The sequence below is a fragment of the Mauremys reevesii genome, linkage group 5 (assembly GCF_016161935.1).
Source record: "Mauremys reevesii isolate NIE-2019 linkage group 5, ASM1616193v1, whole genome shotgun sequence".
Taxonomy (NCBI): domain Eukaryota; kingdom Metazoa; phylum Chordata; order Testudines; family Geoemydidae; genus Mauremys; species Mauremys reevesii.
Genome location: NC_052627.1, coordinates 139367238 through 139389824, shown reverse-complemented (window position 1 = coordinate 139389824; position 22587 = coordinate 139367238). Strand labels below are relative to the sequence as shown.

General features: G+C 49.0%; 1 protein-coding gene across 9 annotated transcripts in view; it reads left to right on the top strand.

The window, feature by feature from the left end:
* The window catches only part of DCTN1 (dynactin subunit 1), a 130987-nt gene that overhangs the window by 76001 nt on the left and 32399 nt on the right, over nucleotides 1–22587 (top strand). For 5 of the 9 annotated variants that reach the window (XM_039541053.1, XM_039541051.1, XM_039541057.1 and 2 more), the window contains exons 6-8: nucleotides 11122–11139; nucleotides 16944–16964; nucleotides 22218–22409. In XM_039541053.1, coding sequence (XP_039396987.1) covers nucleotides 11122–11139; nucleotides 16944–16964; nucleotides 22218–22409 — 231 coding nt within the window. The remainder of the gene's footprint in view (nucleotides 1–11121; nucleotides 11140–16943; nucleotides 16965–22217; nucleotides 22410–22587) is intronic. The other 4 variants (XM_039541054.1, XM_039541055.1, XM_039541060.1 and 1 more) reach the window with 2 other exon arrangements.

Below are 22587 nucleotides of genomic sequence, written 5' to 3'. Positions count from 1 at the left end.
ATATATATATATATAATGTGTGTGTGTGTATGTTTGATATATATATGTATATCATACATATATGCAAGCAAGAAGCAGGCTAGTGCTTTTTAAGGGTTGTATTCTGAGCCCAAGTACAAAAGGTTCATAACAAGCAGGGCTCCCTCATCTCTCATGCATTCAGCAGCTGCTGCTACTTTGTCCATCTCATGTTACGGCTCTTATTCCACTACTCCCGGCAGTGTCCACTCCCAGGGGCCTCTCTTGGGAGTGTGTGTACTGTACTAATGGCTCCATTTCTTGAGCAGATGCGCCTGTTCTGTCCTTGAGAGGGCTCAAGTGCATGTCTGTTTACGGATGGCCTGAGTTTTGGTTTTCTTTATCCTCACACACAACTATTTCAAATTTAATGACAATATATATTTCCAGATCAGTGGCACCGCTATGGGCACCCGCATGGCCCCACAATATGCCAATATTTTTATGGCCGACCTGGAACAATGCTTCCTCAGCTCCCGTCCACTCACGCTCCTTCTCTACCTACGCTACATTGATGACATCTTCATCATCTGGACCCATGGGAAGGAGACTCTGGAAAAATTCCACCACGATTTCAACAGCTTCCACCCCTCCATCAACCTCAGCCTGGACCAGTCTACACGGGAGGTCCACTTCCTAGACGCCACGGTGCAAATAAGTGATGGTCACATTAACACCACCCTATACCGAAAACCTACCGACCGCTATGCCTACCTTCATGCCTCCAGCTTCCATCCCGGACACACCACAAGATCCATTGTCTGTCTACAGCCAAGCACTGAGGTACAACCGCATCTGCTCTAACCCCTCAGACAGAGACCAACACCTACAAAATCTCCACCAAGCATTCTCAAGACTACAGTACCCGCACGAGGAAATAAGGAAACAGATCAGTAGAGCCAGACGTGTACTCAGAAGCCTCCTACTGCAAGACAAACCCAAGAAAGAAATCAACAGGACTCCACTGGCCATCACATACAGTCCCCAGCTCAAACCCCTCCAACGCATCATCAGGGATCTACAACCCATCCTGGACAATGATCCCACACTTTCACAGGCCTTGGGTGGCAGGCTAGTCCTCGCCCACAGACAACCTGCCAACCTGAAGCATATTCTCACCAGCAACTGCACACCGCACCATAGTAACTCTAGCTCAGGAACCAATCCATGCAACAAACCTCGATGCCAACTCTGCCCACATATCTACACCAGCGACACCATCACAGGACCTAACCAGATCAGCCACACCATCACCGGTTCATTCACCTGCACGTCCACCAATGTAATATACGCCATCATATGCCAGCAATGCCCCTCTGCTATGTACATCGGCCAAACTGGACAGTCTCTACGGAAAAGGATAAATGGACACAGATCAGACATTAGGAATGGCAATATACAAAAACCTGTAGGAGACACTTCAACCTCCCTGGCCACACAATAGCAGATTTTAAGGTGGCCGTCCTGCAGCAAAAAACCTTCAGGACCAGACTTCAAAGAGAAACTGCTGAGCTCCAGTTCATCTGCAAATTTGACACCATCAGCTCAGGATTAAACAAAGACTGTGAATGGCTTGCCAACTACAGAACCAGTTTCTCCTCCCTTGGTTTTCACACCTCAACTGCTAGAACAGGGCCTCATCCTCCCTGATTGAACTAACCTCGTTATCTCTAGCTTGCTTCTTGCTTGCTTATATATACCTGCCCCTGGAAATTTCCACTACTTGCATCCGAAGAAGTGGGTATTCACCCACGAAAGCTCATGCTGCAAAACGTCTGTTAGTCTATAAGGTGCCACAGGATTCTTTGCTGCTTTTACAGATCCAGACTAACACGGCTCCCCCTCTGATACTTGGTTTTCTTTGAAGACAATGGAACGACCCAAGCCCGATTGAATGTTTTAAATGAAAGAAGAATCAAATGATCGTTCTGAAGTGTGTGTTTCTCATCTGGATTGCAGGCTGGACATGTCAGGTTTCCTGAGCCTTCTTGTGGGAGAGGGGCAGAGTGGATCCTGTGCACTTGAGAACTCTTCTTTTACAGTGAATTCGTCACATAGCTGGGAAATATTTCCCTCGCCCAGCCAATAAGCTGTGATGACCACGTGTAATTTCTCGAAGGAATGAGCACTGTTACTTACTGGCAATATCTTCGGTGCGGGATCATAACTATTTCAGCATTAATCGGGGTGAAAGCTGCTGAGTTCCGCAGGAGCAGTAGATGGTGGAACAAGCCGGTCATTGCTGTTTTTTGTTGCAAGTGTGTACTGGAGTTCTCACGTACGCGGGCCATTCGAGTGTCGGCCTGGCGGCAGCTCCTTCATTAAAGACCCAGAAGTGAAGCAGGCCTTGGGTTCGCTGCCCACAGGAGCTGGGAAGGGCTAAATGTCTTCGTTTGTGTACTGGCACCATGAGCCCTTTATTGCTTCCTCTGAACATGAAATCAGTCACTTTTCAATGTGCCTTCCATCCAGCTCAGAGCGCTTATTGACTGGACAGTGTGGATCAGCTTCTCACCTTTTTCATTTGGAATTGTTCCATTTAGGAACCGGTGTGTTTTCTCCTCTGTAGCTTTACCTATTGAGTAATTGTCTCAGGACTAATGCACTTCTAAAAGGTGCTGCCAGTGCCCCATTGACACAGACACTACTTTGGACAGGGGCACGTATCTTCCAGCTTTCTAAAATCAGGCACTGGCGTCGAGTCATTCGATGGCCTGTTGGCTCTTTCTGCTTCTCATAGGATCCCTGATTCGCTTAACTGAAACCCCCCCGTCAGCTTTTGGGTGACTCAGTGAACGTGGTGCTGTGCACACTGCCAAGTAAGGGGCATACTGCAAGCAGCTCTCGGTGCCTTTGGCTAGTAGACAGACCTTATTCCAGAGGAGTGTTGGGCGCTGTTTGGGTAAAATTGCAAACTAAAGCTATTATCCAAACTGAGAACATGGCAACGTGCTAATGTAAATAGAGATTCTCTGGAGCTGTTAGTGCCTTCAAAGTCCAGTCCAGAAGTCTTCCTCTGTGGGCTTGCATACATTTCAAACGCTCCAGCGGCATGGCTGTGCCGCTCCAGCTGCGGGGCTGTAGCACTGTCTACGCCATCGGCGTAGGGAGTCCATCTCCCTGAGAGCCGGAAGCTGGATGGGTGGAAGAATTCTGCCATTGACCAAGTGCTGTCTACACGGGGACCTAGGTTGGCTTAACTACACCATGCAGGAGGGTGGATTTTTCACACCCCTGGCCAATGTAGTTAAACCAACTTAATTTTCTAGTGTAAACCAGGCCTGCATGCGGCCAGTGTATAGCAGACAATAGTCTTCACTGAAATACACACAAATTGCATAGTGTACATCTAGATTCCACTAAACTCTGCCAGTGGCACAGTCCCAGGAATGCCATTTAGAAAACAAGGTAGCTGTAGCTGTTTCGGTCCCAAGGTTTCAGAGACACAAGTCGGGGGAGGGAATATCTTCTGTTGGACTGACTTCCGTTGGTGAGAGAGACGAGCTTTTGAGCTACACTGAGCTGTTCCTCGGGTCTGGGAAACGTTCTCGGTGTGTCGCACTTGTACGCTGGTGTGTGTTATCTGGGTTCCCCACGCCCTTGTACAGACTGATTGGTGTGGGTAGAATTGCACAATAAAGGCAGTGTGTTCTGCTATAACTGTCTGGGTAAAAGTGAGTGAAAGGTTCATAAATAAATCCCTGCGGAAACTTCATCAGTTCTCTGGCTGTGACTGGATCTAAGAGCACTCACAGAAAGGTGGAGAGAGACTTGCACTTAGACATGGACTGTGGCTCTGCTCAGCTCGCATGATCCATTTCTGAGTATCCAGTCTTGGGTTGACCCTTCCTTTGTCAAAAATTGTGATGTCTGTTTCAGTTCTCTGCCTCTGAAACACTCTGGCGCACCCCACTTTTCAGGGCCCCCATGGAGTGCTGGGCTCTTGGGGTGGTGGCTCCTTTCCATAGCACTGTGAAGGCCTTGACTCTGTGAAATCATCTCTCTTGAATAATTTGTGCAGCTCTGTTATTGCTGTGCATCAGTGTCGCAGTTCTTGGGGGTTTGTTCTCAGTGCTCCTTTCTGGTGCTCTGCTGCTTCATTGGATTTTTTGTTGGTTGGTTGGTGGTTCATCCTTTAAGCAGATGCCTAAAACAAGTCCCACCCCTGGGAACTGGAGTTTAAGTCTGTGGTGCCTGGGTTGATTTGGATTCAGCTTCCCATTAGGTTCAGCAGATCTGCTTTGTCAGATGTCTGAGGGCCCTGCTGCTCATATTGATGTACTGAGCTGCAGTTTCCCTGACATGGCTCTGCTGAGACCTCCCATGTTTGATAATGCCCAGGAGGTGCGGCCAACTGCCATCAGATGTGCATCTGCTGAAGCCCGACTCCAGGCAGCTCCAAACTGAAGAATTCAAGAGCTCTGACTACAGCGCATGATGAGAGCCTGATCTGTCAGGTTAATCCCAGAGACAGAAGTGCCACATTTAACATGCAGCTCAGAGGATCCTGCATTGAGATGTGTGCTGGGAGTTGGCTTTGCTGGCTTAACGTGGCCAACAAAATTTAGTTGCAGAGACCTTCAGAACCACCTGCTCCAAGGGTTTTGGTGCCAGCTGGGGTAGCTGCTGCTGTGTTGCCTCTGGCAGTTGACCCTTCCTGACCCACCCTGGGGTGTCAATAAACAGAGGTATTTTCTTGAGGACTATCACTACCTTTTGGACACTGGGGACACACAGGATTTGCTAAAGGTCAAATACATATCCACAGCCACATACAAGTGATTCTGATCTGGAGACTCCAGCCTTCTTGCCACGTTAAAGCAGCTTGCGAGAACCGCTGGATTGAGTTAATTCTTTTTGGTCCACTCAGGGAATTCTTAAGGGCCAGAGTAGCCTTGCCATAGAACTGCTCTTGCCTTTGTAACCTATTCTTGATGAGTAGTTGAAAGTGTGGAGGACGCCTCTCTCCTTGTCCCAGGGAGTAGAAACCGGGATATCTTACGCCGGGGATGCTGCCATCTACATCTCCCACCCTCTTTCCTGCGTAAGAACGTAGTGGTTGGGGTAGCAATGCCCATGGGTAAGATTGGCCAAACTTTAAAGGCACTGCATCCCAGAGCCCTGAATTTTAGTACTGCTGGGATTTGTGAGCTGCTCCTTTACAGGTTCAGGACTACCAGGTTCCGTAGCAAAAGGCAGGTCTAGCTATGGAACAGAGCTTTCACCACTGCCAGATAATACATGCTTTTAACAGAAAGGCATTGGCATGGCCAACATCAAGGATGTGATGCTGTTGATGTAGTGTGGAGAGCTGCTGCCTCAAGGTGGATGCCCAGAAAGACTCTGGTCTTTATCCAGATTCCACAGAGATCCAGAAAAGCTCGAGTACCTTCAGCATGTTGAAGAGACCCTGTCTGGAAATCATCCAGAGACCACTTTATGGAAGGTGATGCTGACTGAACCCGCCTGATGTTTCCTTGCTCCTCCACCTCCTGCTGGGGGAAGTGAAAGGAACCTGCCCATAAAGCATCACCTTCTTTTACTGAATGTAGCGGTGCCTCTTATCCACCCTGCAACAGCAGGAACAGAAGGGTCCTAAGCCACTGGCTAACTGATTGGCATGTGCAGTGGGCTCCCATGTTGCATTAGCCCATGCGATGTAGCATTGCTGAAGGTTCTGACCCCTGCACCAGGAAGTCTGGGTAAGTAGCCTGATGGATGCACTTGGCCACCTGCCAGGAGCCAGATGGCTGTATCTAAATTGCGCAGAACAGATGACAACAGAGAAGCAGCCTGTGGAAACCATAAGCCCAAGCCTGCAATACCACATCTTGAGCTGAGTACGTAGCTGTGTTACGTCCTGGGATCTCTAACTTGTGTCTGCCCTCCATATTATGATGATGCTGTAGGCAGCTAGAATGGCTTCTGTGCTTGAAGACATCCATTATCTATAATGCTGCTAGAGGAAAATATTTTGAATAATTAAACAGAAATCCCCTCTTGTTGCTAAGGTGTTCTCGCTCTGTAAATTATTGCCAGAAAGCAGATTTCTAAAAAATATAGTCCTGTTCTGTGTGTATCTAATCCATCTTGGAACCAAGGCCTGCTCCTTTGCGAGAAGCCAACAAGCTGCTCCTCTGCTCTGTCATCTCTATCTAGGCCACGTGCTACAGATTCTACCAATGAACGAAGTCCGAGTCCCCGAAGGACCTGTCTGTGCTCTCCATTGTCACTCGTCAGGGGTTTTAGGCGTTGCTGCTGCTCCCCAAGAGGAAGACACAATCTCTGGCCTGGCAATTTAGTGTTTCAGATGTAAATTGACGCTTAGCAGCAAAATGGTGGCACAGCATTGTTAGAAATGCTCTCCATTTTCTGTACCTCCGACTTTAACCAAGCTCTGCATCGTTTATTTTCTTCCCAGGACTTGCACGGCAAGGGATGTGGACAGAGCCAGACGGAATCTGGTCCATAGTGCTTAAAGTGAAAAATTCAGTTTGAGACTGACAGAGTGCTGTGGGCTTTACCTGTACTGTATTGTCCAAAAGAGATTCACAGTTGCCCTGTTCAGTGTCAGCTGGGCAGATGTTAACAAGAAAGTGGGCTTTCTCCTCTGTTGATAGGAGCAATATTCAGCAATCCCTCTCTTTAAACCCAAATGAACTGGGGCTGTGATAGGTGAGCAGCCTGTTATGCTGATCTCCTATTGTCCTAAATCAGTTTTATTTTCTTAATGTGTAACACACCCAGAATCGGCTTTCCTTTCCCCTTTCCCACCAGCTGTCTTCAGCCTATGGCCTGCAGACCCTTGGGGGTCCGCAGACTACACCTAAGATTTCCAAAGGGCGCCGCGCCTCCCTGTGGAAATCTTTAGGGGTCTGCAAATGAAAAAAGGTTGAGAACCAGCTTTAGGCTATTGAACGTTTTTGTAGCTGAACCCAGTGCATTTGGTATTGCTTTTAAATCAACACACACATTTCTGATCAAGTCCAATTAATTTAATTAAAGGTGGAGCTGACTGGTGGCCATATGTATGCTGGTCTGTTCAAATAACCTTTCTCATTCTGTCAGCTTCTAAGATACTTCAGAGCTTGATAGGCCAGGGAAGGAGCTTGGAAATGGTGGTTTTAATGCTAAATATATGAATAATTTTCAGAGAGAAAATTTTCTCTTTTTACATATTAACAAAATTATGAATAAGACCTTGAAATCTGAATGTTGGAGATCCTGAAAAATGGTATGGTAGGAACATCCAGATGTCGAGTTCATGATGGCATTTGGGCTCACTGAACTGTGAATCAAGAGTCTGTGTTGTTACCCATTGGCGCCTCTTCCTTGACCCTGTATTGTTGGGGGAAGAGGCAGAGAAAGTCAGGGAGAACTTTTAATGTAATTTAAAAAAATCTTTTATCAAGGACGTCAGCAGCGAACCCTCTCTTATTTCAAGGGACTCTGTCAAGGTGAGTTTAGCCCCAGTTTGATACCTGTTCTATTGAATCCTTCTGATTCCACCAACATCTTTTACTCCTCAAAATTAATTATAGTAAATGCTGGATAATAAAAGCTCTTACTTCAGGTTAAGGGAGTAAGAGCCCCCCTTTTGCTGATACTGTTGGAATTGCGTTTTCCATGTGTGGCTCTTATTTGTAAGTATAGTTCCCATCTGGTGCTGGGGAATCTCTTGGGATAATGGATGGAAGGCACAGATTTATTCACATGCGGGGACTTCTTAGACCAGTGTGGGGTGATCTTAGCTCATTCACTGCCTGATTTTGAAACTGATACTTTGACACCTGAGGACATTTCCAGTCATCCTGGCATCCCATTAGAAACTCCTAATTTAGGCTGTTTTCATTCTAAAATCTATTTTTCCTTCCACCTTCTCCAAAATGTGTCGTCTCCCCCAAATATTTTTGTTTGCCCTCAAACGTCTCCTCCTCTGGACCAGAGACCAAGTATAAGAAGAACTTCACACATTCCTGAAGTGATTGACCAACCCATGTTTTGTTATGAGATGTGGAAAAAAAAGTTGGTTTCAGTTTTAGAAACCCTTTCTGCTACTCCTACCTGTGGAACATAAGAACATAAGAAAGGCCGTACCGGGTCAGACCAAAGGTCCATCTAGCCCAGTATCTGTCTACTGACAGTGGCCAATGCCAGGTCCCCTGAGGGAGTGAACCTAACAGGCAATGATCAAGTGATCTCTCTCCTGCCATCCATCTCCATCCTCTGACGAACAGAGGCTAGGAACACCATTCCTTACCCATCCTGGCTAATAGCCATTTATGGACTTAGCCACCATGAATTTATCCAGTCCCCTTTTAAACATTGTTATAGTCCTAGCCTTCACAACCTCCTCAGGTAAGGAGTTCCACAAGTTGACTGTGCGCTGCGTGAAGAAGAACTTCCTTTTATTTGTTTTAAACCTGCTGCCTATTAATTTCATTTGGTGACCCCTAGTTCTTGTATTATGGGAATAAGTAAATAACTTTTCCTTATCCACTTTCTCAACATCACTCATGATTTTATATACCTCTATCATGTCCCCCCTTAGTCTCCTCTTTTCCAAACTGAAGAGTCCTAGCCTCTTTAATCTTTCCTCATATGGGACCCTCTCTAAACCCCTAATCATTTTAGTTGCTCTTTTCTGAACCTTTTCTAGTGCTCCTCGGTCTAGAGTTCACTAGTCCTAGATGAGAACTCCTATGGATGCACTGGACAAAGTTCACTTTCCCAGTTTAAAAAGTTATTTAGGGTCAGTAATTCCCAGACACATGACATCAGTAAGGGGTCCAGGGCTAAGAATATTTCCTTTATTTCAAAAAAAAAAAAAAAAGTGCCCAAGCCCTTATTCTGTAGAATGTTATAATTTTACAAACTAGAGTTTGTGGTTTTCTTGTAAATCAGGGAATTCCTAGCTAATGTGCCAGCGCTGGCACCGCGGCCCTGCTTTCCTCCCCCTCTCCCCCCATAGGCCAGACACCCTCTTCTTTCACCATTCTCCCATCAGCATTACCTGGTTTGGCGCTTTCACCCTCCCTGCATGAATGAGAGACTATTCTCTCCAGTTACAGCCTAGAGACCCCCTTTAGCCCACACACCCAGCCTGCAAGCTGGTTAGGGGAGGCAGTTGTGGCCCAGCCCCCACCTCCTATCTGCTCCCCCCAGACTCCTGCCCCATCCACGCACCCCGCTCCCTGTACCCCGACCGCCCCCGGTCCCCCGCTGCCCCATCCAACCCCTCCTCTCATTCCTGATGGCCCTCCCAGGACCCCTGCCTCATCCAACCCCCTGTTCCCACACCCCTGACCACCACCCTGAACTCCCCTGCTCCGTGCCCCCTTACCGCGCTGCCTGGAGCACTGGTGGCTGGCAGTGCTACAGCCCCGCCACCCATCTGGATCCAGCCACGCAGCCACTGCCGTCACGCAGCACAGAGACCGGGTCAGGCTGGGCTCTGCAGCTGCACTGCCCAGAGCATCGCGGCTGGGTGAGCCAGCTGAGGCTGCGGGGGAGGGGGGACAGCAGGGGAGGGGCCAGGCAGGGCAGTGCCGTGGGCCGGATGTGCCCACCTCTGTTCTAGAGCATTAGTGAGGGTTTTGCCTGAGTTGTAAGGAAATACGTTCTGGCCTCTCAACAGGTGGTAGCCTGGGAACGATAGAAAACTTTAAAAGGGTTAAATTTGAGGTTTAAACTTGTCAGTGCACTGAAGCCAGTTTGTTAGTGCTCAGAAATGTCTGCTTAACCGCAGTGTCTCCTGGTGATGGTGGAACAGGTCCTGCCCGTGCAGTCGGCCCTTTGGGGCGAGCTCTCAAGGCAGGAGGCTCTCAAGGCTGGTCTCTGATTCGGGTTTCACTGTGGCTTTATTTTTGGCACGCAGCTATTCAATTGAATAAACTAAAAAAAACCAAAACTTCTTTGCTGTTGCATTTCCTGTGTGCTTGTGAAGCTGGGTGTCTGTGGGAGAGAGAGTGAGTGGGGGAGTTGGGAATACAGGAGCAGTTTTGGGTGGTGAACTCTCAGTACTATAAGGTGGCTTGTGTGTGTTTGAAATTGCAGAAACTAACAAACTTGGCCCTTGAACCGGTTCATTAGGCCAGGGGTCGGCAACCTTTCCGAAGTGCTGTGCCGAGTCTTCATTTAGTCACTCTGATTTAAGGTTTCATGTGCCAGTCATACATTTTAACGTTTTTAGAAGGTCTCTTTCCATAAGTCTATAATATAGAACTAAACTATTGTTGTATGTAAAGTAAATAAGGTTTTAAAAATGTTTAAGAAGCTTTTAAAATGTTTAAAATTAAATTAAAATGCAGAGCCCCCCCAGACTGGTGGCCAGGACCCAGGCAGTGTGAGTGCCACTGAAAATCAGCTTGCGTGCCGCCTTCGGCACGCGTGCCATAGGTTGCTTACCCCTGCATTAGGCTCTGGTAGATCCAGGGGTTGGTGTGTAGACTGCTCCCAATAGCCAGGGAGGCTGGGCTGTATCGTGGGAAGAGATTTGCAAGGGTTCTGCGTGCATGCGTAGATGCTGAGCTGGGCCCATTATGGCTGGAGGAGGGGTGAAGAAATGTTCTAATTAGCCAGTGAGACAGCTGAGCCTAAAGTGTTGCTAGGTTACAGAGGAGCACGTTCGTCCCTGTGCATCCCTCCTCCCTGTGGAAGGAAAGCATCAGCTCAATCCCTGGTGCTGTGCCTGGATCCAAGGGCTGCCTAAGAACTTGGAGAGGGGAGGGAAAAATCCATAAGTGATGATGTAATGAGGAGCCCGGGGCGGTGGTTGGAGAGGCCAGCGGAGAAAGGAAGTGTGGCCCGTGGCTCCGGCTGCTAGGATGGACCCGCACTCCAGCGCACTAGAGTCTCGCTAATTAACGGCGTCCGTAGCAGTCTGGGTTTCGGGAAGCGGTTGCTGGATTATCAGGGTCAATGGATGGCAGATAAAAAGGAAAAGCTGCAGCCATTTGCAAGCGCTCCTGGGCAGACTGTGCTTGAGAGAGACTGTCTACAGAGAGCTGCATTGTTGTGATTGAATGTTTTAACGTTCTCTTTCTCTGCCTCTCTCTTTCTCTTTCTCTCTCTTCGTCTGTCTTTTCTGCAATGATGAGGCAGGCCCCAACAACACGGAAGGTACAATCCACTGTATCCCCATGATCATTTCTACCGCTGCTTCGAAACATTTTTTGTTTTGCCTTTTTTTTTTTTTTTTGGTATGTTACGACTGCAGAGCTTTAATTTTGAGTTTCCAACTCAGTTTTGAGGTGTCTCTGGGGAGACAAGCTGGACGGGTGGGTGCGTAATGACAAAACGAGGCAATTGAATTTCATTTGTAGTCTGTCTTTTGAGTTTGTGGTCAAGTCCTTTTTCCATTTCACCTGACAGCCTGGTGTTTGTGTTGCATGCAGTGCCTCTGCAGCTCACATCAGAGGACAGGGGTTTCGCGTTACCACTGCTGCTGGAGGATATTGCTGCTTGCTGTATAAAAGTTGCATGCTAATAATAGTTTTTATTTCTTCTCTCTGGCGGTGCTGGCTAATTGACTCTTTTGTTTCTTATTTTTTGCCTGTGTTAAGAATTTCAAATTAATGTTACGTGGCTTTCCTGTGTCGAGCTGATATTTTTCTGTAGGTTACAGTACAGACTCGGAGTTTTGTTCTCTGGGTGTCCTGATGTTTGTTTTTGAGCATAATCAGAATCTCCGAGTTTTAAGTTGTAACGAGCAATTAGTGAGGATTTGTACCTGATCGGCTAGAAATAAGTTAACAATACAAATAGCCCAAAAGCAAACGTGCACCTTTCCCTGCCACTTCCACTGTTTTGCCTGCAGCAGCCAGAAGGTGTTTTCTTAATTATATTCCAGTAACTGCACCTTGTGTGTGGCTCTGGGACCTGACGCTGACCAAAGGGAGTGACACACTTTCCTGTATGGTGATTTTTTTTAAAAGCTCCTTTAAAATCCCCTTCCAAAAGAAAAGTTTTGCAAATGCTAATTCTGTATCGCTCTTGGGAGCAGAAAGATAATGGAGCTGTGGCCAAGTCTGGAAACCAGGCTCCATATTCATCAGTTCCTGGTGATTTGATGGCTGCAGGGCCAGCCTGCATTTCTTCCAGGGAAGTTTTAAAATCTGCCGTCGTTACCTGAGTTAATATAGGGAACCTGCATATAAAACTTCTTTTCCTGGTAGGATGTTTTTCTCATAGGATTGCTCTGTATTGGCCACTTCTGAGAGAGCGAGCAAGCCCATCATGCACTAGGTCTCTGGGATTCTTGAAGGTGCCATGTAAAGCTTCTTGTTGTGAGGTACAGCTCGCAGCAATGCCCAGAACATGTGACTGTCGAGAATAACCAGCTCGAGAAGAAGCCACGTAATTATGTTAATGGAGAGCTATGCAGGTAGTAACATCAATTCCTGCAGGTTCAGTCAACTGCTGAGCATCCTCTGGAGAAGACTTGAGTAATGGACTCAGGCGCTACAGTCTTGAAGTAAAGCGTTTGTGTTCCTAGGATACCTGGCTTCAGCACCTGCCAGCTCCTATAGCATGCAAGCAGGGCTCACCCATTGGGGCTGGAAACGCTCACACGAGCGATAGGAGTAGCCTGTGTGGAAACATGCAGTTAAAAGGAGCGTGTGCTCCCATCCTGCACTCAGTATGGAACCCGAGAGTTCCAGCTCTATGCGGCTCCTGTGGTTCCGGAGCCCTGGCGCTGGGCCTGTGACCACTTACCAGGAGCCCACTGACCACACCTAGAGGGATAGCTCAGTGGTTTGAGCATTGGCCTGCTAAACCCAGGGTTGTGAGTTCAATCCTTGAGGGGGCCACTTAGGGATCTGGGGCAAAAATTGGTCCTGCTAGTGAAGGCAGGGGGCTGGACTTGATGACCTTTCGAGGTCCCTTCCAGTTCTAGGAGGTTGGTATATCTCCAATTATTACCTATTACCTTTAGCTCTTAAAATGAAGAGTCATGCAGCTGTCGTCATGCTCAATGCACTGGTGCAGCGCACACCTACATAGAGCACTGCTATCTTGATCCAAATTGAGACCATTCTACTCCAGATGGAATGGGGTGGGTTGGGGCCAGTAGGGCCTGGGGGCTGCACCTTTTATATTGAGGAGGAAGTGGACAGGGCAAGGCTGACTTCCTAGGCCGTGCTTTGTTCTTCCAGATGTTGGTAGCTAGCAGGTGGCTTTCCTGATTTCTGCATGCTGGCAGCGAAGCTTTCCCAGCCGGCGTGTTTCTATTTTGGATCCCAGATACTTCTCTTCCTACTGAATGTGGAACTTGTGGAGGACCAAAGGTTACAGAATGGCATCAAATATTTATTTGCATTATGCAGCACAGTTCAGAACCACCGACTGATGAAATATTCATGGCTGGAATACCTGATACAGAGCTTTCTGAGCTCTTAAGCTGTCCCAAAGTTCTTCATTAGGCTGTAACTGGTAAAGTTGGTAGCCCTGTTCTTCTGGAACCTCAAAAAGCTCAGGTATGAGACATAGCTGTAGGACAGAGGTTCTCAAACATTTTCATAGCAGTGGGTCGCTTCTTACTAGAGTACCAGCACCTCTACTGTTCGTGGTCCTGCAGCCCACCTCCCCTTCAACTGGCAATCATACCACTTCCCTGTGGTACCTGCAGCTCATGGAAAATTAGTATTGGGAACGTACGGAATATATTTCCAGCTGTATTTTAGAGTGCTTTGTTGGCTGGAAACGAGCTAGCACCTGTAACTAGCTGGCTCTCTGCAGGCGACCAGCAAGTACTTCCTAGACCCTGAGGATATGTCTGCACGGCAGCTTGGAGCAAGCCGCCTAGCCCGGAGAGAGTCTCACCCTAGTGCACTAGAATTGGCAGCCTGGCTGTCGCAGGTGGGGCTGGAGCTTGGGCTCTCGGCCTAAGGAGCTGAGTGTGCCTGAGAGCCTGAGCTGCAGCCTGACCTCTGCTCATGGTCGCATGCTAGCTCTAGTCCCGCTGGCGTGAGTCTTCCTGCCTGGGCTGCGGTGTGGACATACCCTGGGGCTCTGCAACACCTGTCAAAGGGAGGGAAGTTTTTGATTGTATTTTTATAACATTCATTAGAAGAATCGAGCAATGTTATACAGGACACACACACAGAGCAGGTCTGCCTAGGCAGCATCAAGACCAGTCTGTTCTACACCCTGATGAGATCAGTGAACCATTGTTATGACCTTCATTTAGAAATGAGCCCTTCCCCCAGTGAATCTTGTAGCTGACACCTCGGGCTGTATCATCTTTACAAAGCGAGTTTGCTGGGCTGGGGCCAAACTGATGACCTTCCACCCTTAAACTAGACCTAATAACCCAAACCCAGGGGAACAGCACAAGGATTAAAAATGCTATTGCCCGCTCCTTAGTTGTTTTTCCTTTAATGGGAATGGCAGGGTAACTTTAGTTAGAGCTGCCAGGAGGCAGGTTTTGTTAGGATTCTGTATGGTTTAATCTAGGAAAGATGCCCTCAACTTCCTTCATGCCCCAGAAGTGACCATTTCAAGGTTGGTTGATGTGAGATACTGGTGTATCTTCTAGGGGGCTTCATTAACACCCTCGGGGGGATTTATCGTTAGTATAAATCCATCTGTTGGAACAGGCAGTACTAACATTGTTCTTGAATGTGCAAAGTTGGTTGTCAGTTTAAAATATTCCAGCCCTTGGCTTCTAATTTTTGTCAAGTACCAAGAACTCCTCATATCTGCTTCTTGTAAGCCAAGAGGCCCATTCAGCTAGCATTTCCATTGTTGGCTCTGGCTTTTCTGGTGCGAACCATTCCATAATAGGACAGCAGGAGCCATGTTTGAAGCAACATTTCTCTGACAATAGAGACTTTGTTGAGTTCCTCTTTAACATGCTGTAGTGGCCGTCCAGTGCTTGGCAAGGAGTGAAACACCGGAACATGCCTAGGTTGCTAAATCCCTGAGAAGAGAAGGTTTCTCAGAGCAGGCCTGCTTTATGGAAGCTCTTCTACAGTCTTCCCCCCTGGGGAGGGCCAGAGTTAACAGATAGTTGCATCAAGTTGTCAAAGATTCATTCCACAGAATGGGTTTTCTTGTGGATGTTTTGAGGGAATCCGCTTTTCCAAAGCACCTTATGCTGCCAGTCCTCAACATGAAATTAATCCCTGGGTTTTTTAGCTTCTACTGCTTGGTGGGAACACTTTCCCGATGAGTTTTGCAAAGTAAGAAAACTACTCTGGAGGATGTAAATCTTTCACTTCTGTGTTAAAAGTAGCAGCTACCCAGAATTAGACCCTCTGGGAAGTTTTCGTCTGGAATTGTGAGCGAAGTAGGATTTCTCCCCAAAGGATGTGCCAGATATCAGGTATTCGAAGGGATTTGCATTTTACTGTGTGTCCCTTAGACTATTCTGTGCAATTCTGATATTGAAAAGGAAGAGAGGGATTGCTAGAAGCCATGTGTTACCTGGTTTACCAAAGTCTTATGTGCGAATGAGACCATCCCCCTCAGGTAAAGACGTGGACCACTGCCTCGCTTCAACTCTGAAGCCTTGTCTTCCTGTCTCACATACAGGCCAGCTGTTTTACAGGGCCTTGCATTGGCCAGCGCGTCTGTGGTTGTAACAGCCAGATAGTTGCCAGTCGTGTGATTAAAGGCCTCATTCCTAGTGCCACCCAATGGGAGAAGAGCATGATGGCTGGTTTCTTTTGACCTGCTCTGGTCCTGCCGACCTTCAGACTTTCTAGTCCATCGTTTTACCTTTTAGTGGTAAAGGAAAGCAGAATGTAATGGGCTTGAATGTGCCCCGGTGATACTGTGTAGGCCATTAAGTGTGACAGAACAGAAGTTCCACCTGTAAGTGTATCTCTTTTCCTGTCTGATTCGCTCCCAGTAATGGGAGTGACATGGACAGGGAGCATATCCCTTCATGCTGTCCCTGCTACACACTGGCCAAAGAAAGCTGCTCCAAGTTCACTTCTGCCTGGTGTCTCGATTTCTGTTAAATCCTTGTCAACGAGGCACCACACAATGGGACAATCTGTGTTGCAACCACACAGCAAGGAGGCGCATAGTGTGAAAAATTCGTAGGTGTGGGGTTGCCAGATTGGTTGTCATAATCTTGTATCAGCTTCCTTGATACAGAGGACAGGTGCGTTAGGCTGAATGGGCCTACCTGATAACATGACACATTTTATTCTTCAGAGCCGAGGGAGAAATGGCAGTGCTGCCTTGAAAATGCCTCCGTGTTTGAGGTGAAGCATCACAAAATGCGAAGCCTGTGGTGTTGTAACTGAAGTAGTTTGAATCCTTTTGCTCCTGCTTCTCTTTGGGCAGTTAGTGACACTTGAGCTTCAGTAACCTCGTTTAGAAAAGGGCGTGTGTGCGTAAAATCCAGGATCCTGCCAGCAGAACCTTGAGAGTCCTGGGCAGTACAACAACTCAGCAGGGTGTTTCTCTGGCTAAGCCAAGGGAGTCCAACCTTTGCCTTTCTGAGATCTTTCCAGGAGTCCACTAGATGGATCAGGTTGTGGATGCCCCGAGGGCAGCTGCAAGGACAGCAGGTCTCAGCGTGCAGGGCGTCTCCATTGTCCAAGTGGTCAGGATGGAAGACTTCCTGCTGGGAAGATCTTTGCGGTCCTGCAGCTGCATGTTAAAGATAGGGGTGGCCATGGTAGAACTTTGGTGTCTTCAGTGCAAATTACCGAAAGATTTTTCTAGTCTGGGGGTGAGGTGAGCCACATCAGGGGTCTGTTTCACCTGGGACTGTCGTGGGAGCATGGGGGAATGAGCATGGAGACCTGATGCTATGCACACTAATTGTGGTCATGTCTTTTTGTTTCCTTTACCTCGTTCTTTGCTGCATCTGCTGCCGCTGCTGCTGCTGTCTCTGTATCTCTGTTCCTGTCTTTCCCTGTATGAATGTTTCTCCTACTCTGCCTTCTGCTCCTGTTGCCCTCCAGACCACCACCAGGCGGCCCAAGGTGAGAACCAACAGCTGTGGTCAGTGGGCATTGATCATTACTGGAGGGCTAAACTCCAGTGTCTGTTTCCTGTGGCCCTTTTCCCGTCCTTTGGTGAAACCTAGGAAAGCTCTACAGATAGAGATTCACCCCAGGGAAGCATCTCTAAGGGTCAAATTGTCATCAACGCCGGGGCTGGCTCCAGGGGTTTTGCTGCCCCAAGCAGCAGAAGAAAAAAAAGCCGTGATCGGTGGCAGCTTCACTGCGCCGCTTCCTTCTTCGGCGGCAATTTGGCGGCAGGTCCTTCCCTCCGAGAGGGACCGAGGGACCCGCTGCCGAATTGCCACCAAAGAGCCCGACGTGCCACCCCTTCCTCTTGGCCGCCCCAAGCACCTGCTCGCTGGGCTGGTGCCTGGAGCCAGCCCTGATCAAGGCTGTTACTCTCTGCTGTTACCCAGAACTAATTTAATGAATTAGAGCATAAAAATGCCTTGGTGATCCTATTTCCACTTTATGGCCGAAGCTCCCCTCCAGGCATCCCTGTGGTAACGTTATACCTTGGCTGTCACTGATTGCTGTTCCTTACCTTATGGAGTACTTTGCTGCAGGAGGCTTGAGGTTGTTTGGGGGTGGGGGGGGTGAGTTCTGAGTAGTCTCTTTTAAGGAGAAAATGACAGTTATCCAGGATTTCGTAAGGCTGTCGGGAGAGCCTGCTGTGTGTAACAAAATCTGCTGCTAGCAGTGCAGAGGAAAAGCAGGGTTGCGGGAGACTACAGCTTGGACACAGATCCTCCAAACGCCTGTGGCTACATGATGATTTGTAAATGGCAAACCCTTGCTTGGGTTGCAGTGTTGTTGGAGCCATGTTGGTCCCAAGCTATGAGAGAGACGAGGTGGGTGAGGTGGTACCTTTTATTGGACCGACTTGTGTTGGTGAAAGAGTCGAGCTTTTATGCTACACGAGCTCTTCAGCCGACCTAAGAAGAACTCTGTAGCTCAAAAGCTTGTCTTGTTCACCCACAGACATTGGTCAGTAAAAGATGTTACCTCATCCACCTCGTCTCTCGAAACGGGTGCATTCTATTTCATGAGGTGGTGGGCTCTGATCGTCTCTCTGATTTCACTGGGTTGCGTGGGTAACTCCAGGCAGGGAAGATGTATTTATTGGTTCATTCAGTTTATAAAAAGATGTTGTTGTTCCACCGATGGGCTCCCATTCAGTGCTCTGACAATACTGGAAATCTTCAGTCCTTACCCCATGGAAGTTTGTTCATACGGCAGTTGCATCCAGAAACCCCAGTGTGGCCTGGGGTCCCACCAACCTAGGTGTGGCACAAATATGTGTAAACACTTCCTGCCTTCAGGAGTTGACAGTCCAGCCGATAAGACTGCTGCTAGCACCAAAAGTAAATGAATTACACTCACACTCTCCAATAGTTAATAAAATCGTCCCCTCAAACGTCCCCTCCCAGATGCCGGGGAGAAGTGATGGGCTTTGCTGTGTGACCAGAGTTAAGGTACCTGCCCTAGGGGTCAAGAAGCGAGGCCGGTTGGAGTCCTGCAGCCTGTGTACCCTGCCAGTAGCAAACTCTCGCTTACAGCAAGAGGGTTCCTGCCTGATTGCTGCTCTGATCAGGTGGCACAAGGGAGAGAGGTGGCTGCTTGGGGTAATTATGGGACAGACCATTTAGGGTGTGAAGTTTGAGCCACCACTTTGAATTCCACCTGGAAGCCGGTGCAGTTCCCAGGGTGCTCCCAGCGAGAGAGAGACTGCACAGATGGATTGCTGCTTTCTGCATCCCCTTCAGTTTGAGTGATGTTAAGATGTAGCCCCATGTAGAACGCTTGGTGCTGGTCTGATCGCAAGGAAACAAAGGCATGGGTAAGGGTAGTAGGCTCGCATCTGACCGACGCGGCCATGAGTCACCCCACTCCACCCAGATAGTCACATGGCACCTTGGTGATGTTTGTTGCTTCCACATCCAGTAGCACCTGGGATCTAACTAAAGCCCAGGTTACAAACCATAGTGGCCCATTGCAGATGCTGATCCAATACTAGCCAGTTCTGCCAGCTCCTTCCCCCAGCCTTGCCAGCGTTCTCTCCACTGGCCAGCTCCTCCAGGGCAAGGCCGCTAGCAGATACACCCTGCACAGAGCTGAGTATCACATTATACCCCATGTCTCCTTACTACCCCTCCTAGTGTCCCCTGGTACACCGTGATCAGCAGAGGAGACTGAGTTAAATCCTGCAGGACCCCAGACAAGTGTTTGTCAGAACCAAAGCTATCGCTCACACTTACTAGTGGGATTCCAGCTAACTCTGACAGGCCTTAGATGTGTCCACAGCCCCTTGTGGTCAATGGTAAATAGTCTAACTCGGCCTGAACACCATATCCTCAGCCTTGGCTAAGAAGAGTCCATCGGCTGGAGCCACTAATGCAATTTCCCCCAGACCCAGGTCTGAAGTCAGAGGGCTCTAGGCAATGCCAGGGCTGCTTCACCATGAACGCTTCCCAAAATGGGAGCGTCAGGATCATTTGGTAGCTAGCAGGGTTGTTAGTTCCCAGTGGTGTTTTGAATAGGGGCCTTGCAATGCTGCTCTCAGAACGCCTGGTGTCCTACCCCCCCTAGAGAGGTGTTACCAGTCTCAACAGGTTCTGAGTCCAACATCTCCCCCAGGCCCTACCCATCTAGGGAGGTCCAGGCTCCAAGCTGCAGTTGGTGGCCTTCAAGCACCCCAAACACTTCCAGCCATTCAGCAGTGTTACTCCCTGAAGACTCGCCTGGGTTTTTCCACTGGTGACGCTGCCCTGATCCCGCGGACGCTGACGGCTCAATCTGGCTACGCGGTTTTATCTGCAAAGTGCTGTGGAAATTCCTTTCAGCAAAGAGATTTGCTTGTGCAGAGTAGCCTGCTTCTCAGAGGTGGGATGTGCCTGGCAAAGGCTGGTGCCCCCAGAGCTCTTCCCAGGACCAAGGCTGGATGCTCCCAGTTTCAGAGGGAAACATGGAGCAGGCTGCTTCTCCACAGGGCACTGTACCTCCGTCAGTTAATTGGGTAGGCCAGACTTCTGCATCATGGAGACTCCGCAGTGTGGCGCTTGCTGGGGCCTGACTTCAGTGTCCTGTTGAACGACTGCTGCGCAGGCAGCATTGGTTCACTGCCGTAAATGGCTCTCAAGTGCGTGTGCACATGCTGATCTGGAGGGATGGTGTGGCTGTACCCTAGCTAACGTATAGCTCAGCTGGGACTTAGGCCACGTCTACACTTAAAATGCTACAGCGACAAAGCCGTAGTGCTGCAGTGTAGACGCTCACTGCAGCCCTGGAGGGGTTCTCCCATGGCTGTAGCTAATCTGCCTCCCCGAGAGGCGATAGCTGGGTCGACGGAAGAATCCTTCCATTGACCTAGTGCAGTGTACTCGGGTTAGTCGCAGCCCTGAGAACTGGCTTTGCCAAGGTAGTTTTCAGTATTTACCAGCCCTGAGACTTGATAAATACGGCGTATGCACTGAAGGCCCAATGCCAAGGGATAAAATTAAGCTAACGCTCAGTAAATTAGCTGACTGACTGTAACACACCTGGATGCCCCAGTGACGGGGCCGTTAGAAACGCACGTCAGAGAGGAGTTGAAGGTAAGCTCTAGTCAGCACTTTCTGAGACGTTTGCTGCTTTTTTGTAGACCCCAGATTCCCTTTGTCTCCTCACCTGTACTGCAGCCCTCTTACGCCACGCTGCTGGGAGCCCCGACCCGTCCAAAGAACAGCTGCATAGGCACCGTTCCACAGTCTGATGTCCGTTGTTACCGTGCCTGTGATGGCGCGTCGTAGGCTTGCTTCATTACCGAGCACGGCTCTTCCTGGGGAACCCTGCCCCTTCTAGATGAAGTCAGAGTTTACCAACTTCCATGTTGTGTCCTAAAGTTAGAGACAAAGAACAGTATACAAGAGAGACGACTGAACTCTCCCAAGAAGCAGGAGTGAAATCTGCAAGGGTATGCTGAAGAAACAAGATTGAAATGGGAAATTAAAACAATTCAGACTTCAAAATTGAAACTCTCCAAGTACCCAGTACCAGCTGTTTGCTGAATTCTGAATAATACATTGAAAATGTTCAGAAAATGCAAATTGGCAAATGCCATTTACAAATGGCTGGCTCTGGAGGCCTCGGGGGCACTCTGGCTCTGGAGGCCTCGGGGGCACTCTGGCTTGACGTTTGCAGACTTAGGGGTTATGTAGGAGAGTCTCCATCCAAAGCTATATTTGGCTGGACCCAGGCTGGGGGATTGGACCCCGTTTTGCAGGTCCAAAGGCTGGTCTGTTTGTCACACGTGTCAGGCTTTCTCTTCTTCTGCCACCTCCATTAGTTCTCTGTGTAGCCTTTGCTAGACGTTAGCAAACTCCTCACTGCTGCTTCATTTGTTGTCACTCCTGGGATCCGCCCCTCTCTACTCCCCTAAAATTCAGAGATTCCAAGGCCGGCAGGAACCATTGTGGTCATCTAGCCTGACCTGCTGCAAAGCTCGTTTGTCTAGCTTTGACTTCCAGCCATTTGATCATGTTAGACCTTCCTCTGCTCCCATTATTCCTCCATGTAGGTACTTACAGGCTGGGATCAAATCACTCTTCAACTTCTTTGTTCAGCTAAATAGACTGAGCTCTAACCCTTCAGTCACTCCAATTTATCAGCATCCCTCTTGCCTTGTAGGCACCAGACCTGAGCACAGGGTCCCAGCTCCCTCACCCAGAGCAGTGGTAGCTCTGCAGGGCTCTCAGAATAAAGGATACTGAAAACATAGCGTTGTCCCTTCCTATCAGCATATAGGACTCAAGGTGTGGCGTGGATCCGCTGGGCTAGCACCTACGATTCCCTTGCCCACTGTTACTGCCCTCGCGCTGCCAGACGCCCTTTTCTGAAGGTACCGGGTACGCTTAGGGAGGACTGTGCTGATGCCCAGCACAGGCCCTTGCAGGTAAGCAGAATTTCGCACAGTGCCTGCGTGTTCTAGGATCAGCAGCAAGTCCTTAGGTTCTGCAGTAATTACAGCCTATAGGGTTTCACTCCCTGGGTTCGTCTGTGTTGGCACCAGCCCTGGGAGTCTCAGGCCCTCAGCCAGACGAATTGGTAATGATGCTCTGTCCCAGGAAGGGCTTGTTTTAAGAATAACATGGAGGCAAAGTTCAAAGCGAGGCTCGACTGAAAGGTGGAGACAGCGGTGAGTGATGGCAGATCCCTGTTCTGACTCTTTTCCTCCTTGACGATGTTGTTTTGCAGCCTACCCGGACTCCCAACTCTGCAGCATCCAGTGGTACAGCTGGGCCCTCCGGCTCAGCTTCCGCCTCAGCGGGTGAGATGAGTAGCAGTGAGCCCAGCACACCTGCCCAGACGCCTCTGGCTGCGCCCATCATTCCAACTCCTTCCCTGACCTCTCCAGTGGCACCTCCTTCAGCTCCTTCCCCCACCAAGGTAAAACAGTGCGTGGCTGTCTGATTGCTCTCGCCGAGTGGGGGGCGGAGGGGCAGCGAAAGGGGGAGGGGAGTGCTCAAAGGCAAGAGAACAGGCTGGCGGGGGAACCGTTTATCTGCCCACCCTAATCCATGCTCCGACAAAAAGGGCCAGGGAGCGCTCTCGTTCCGTCTCCGTA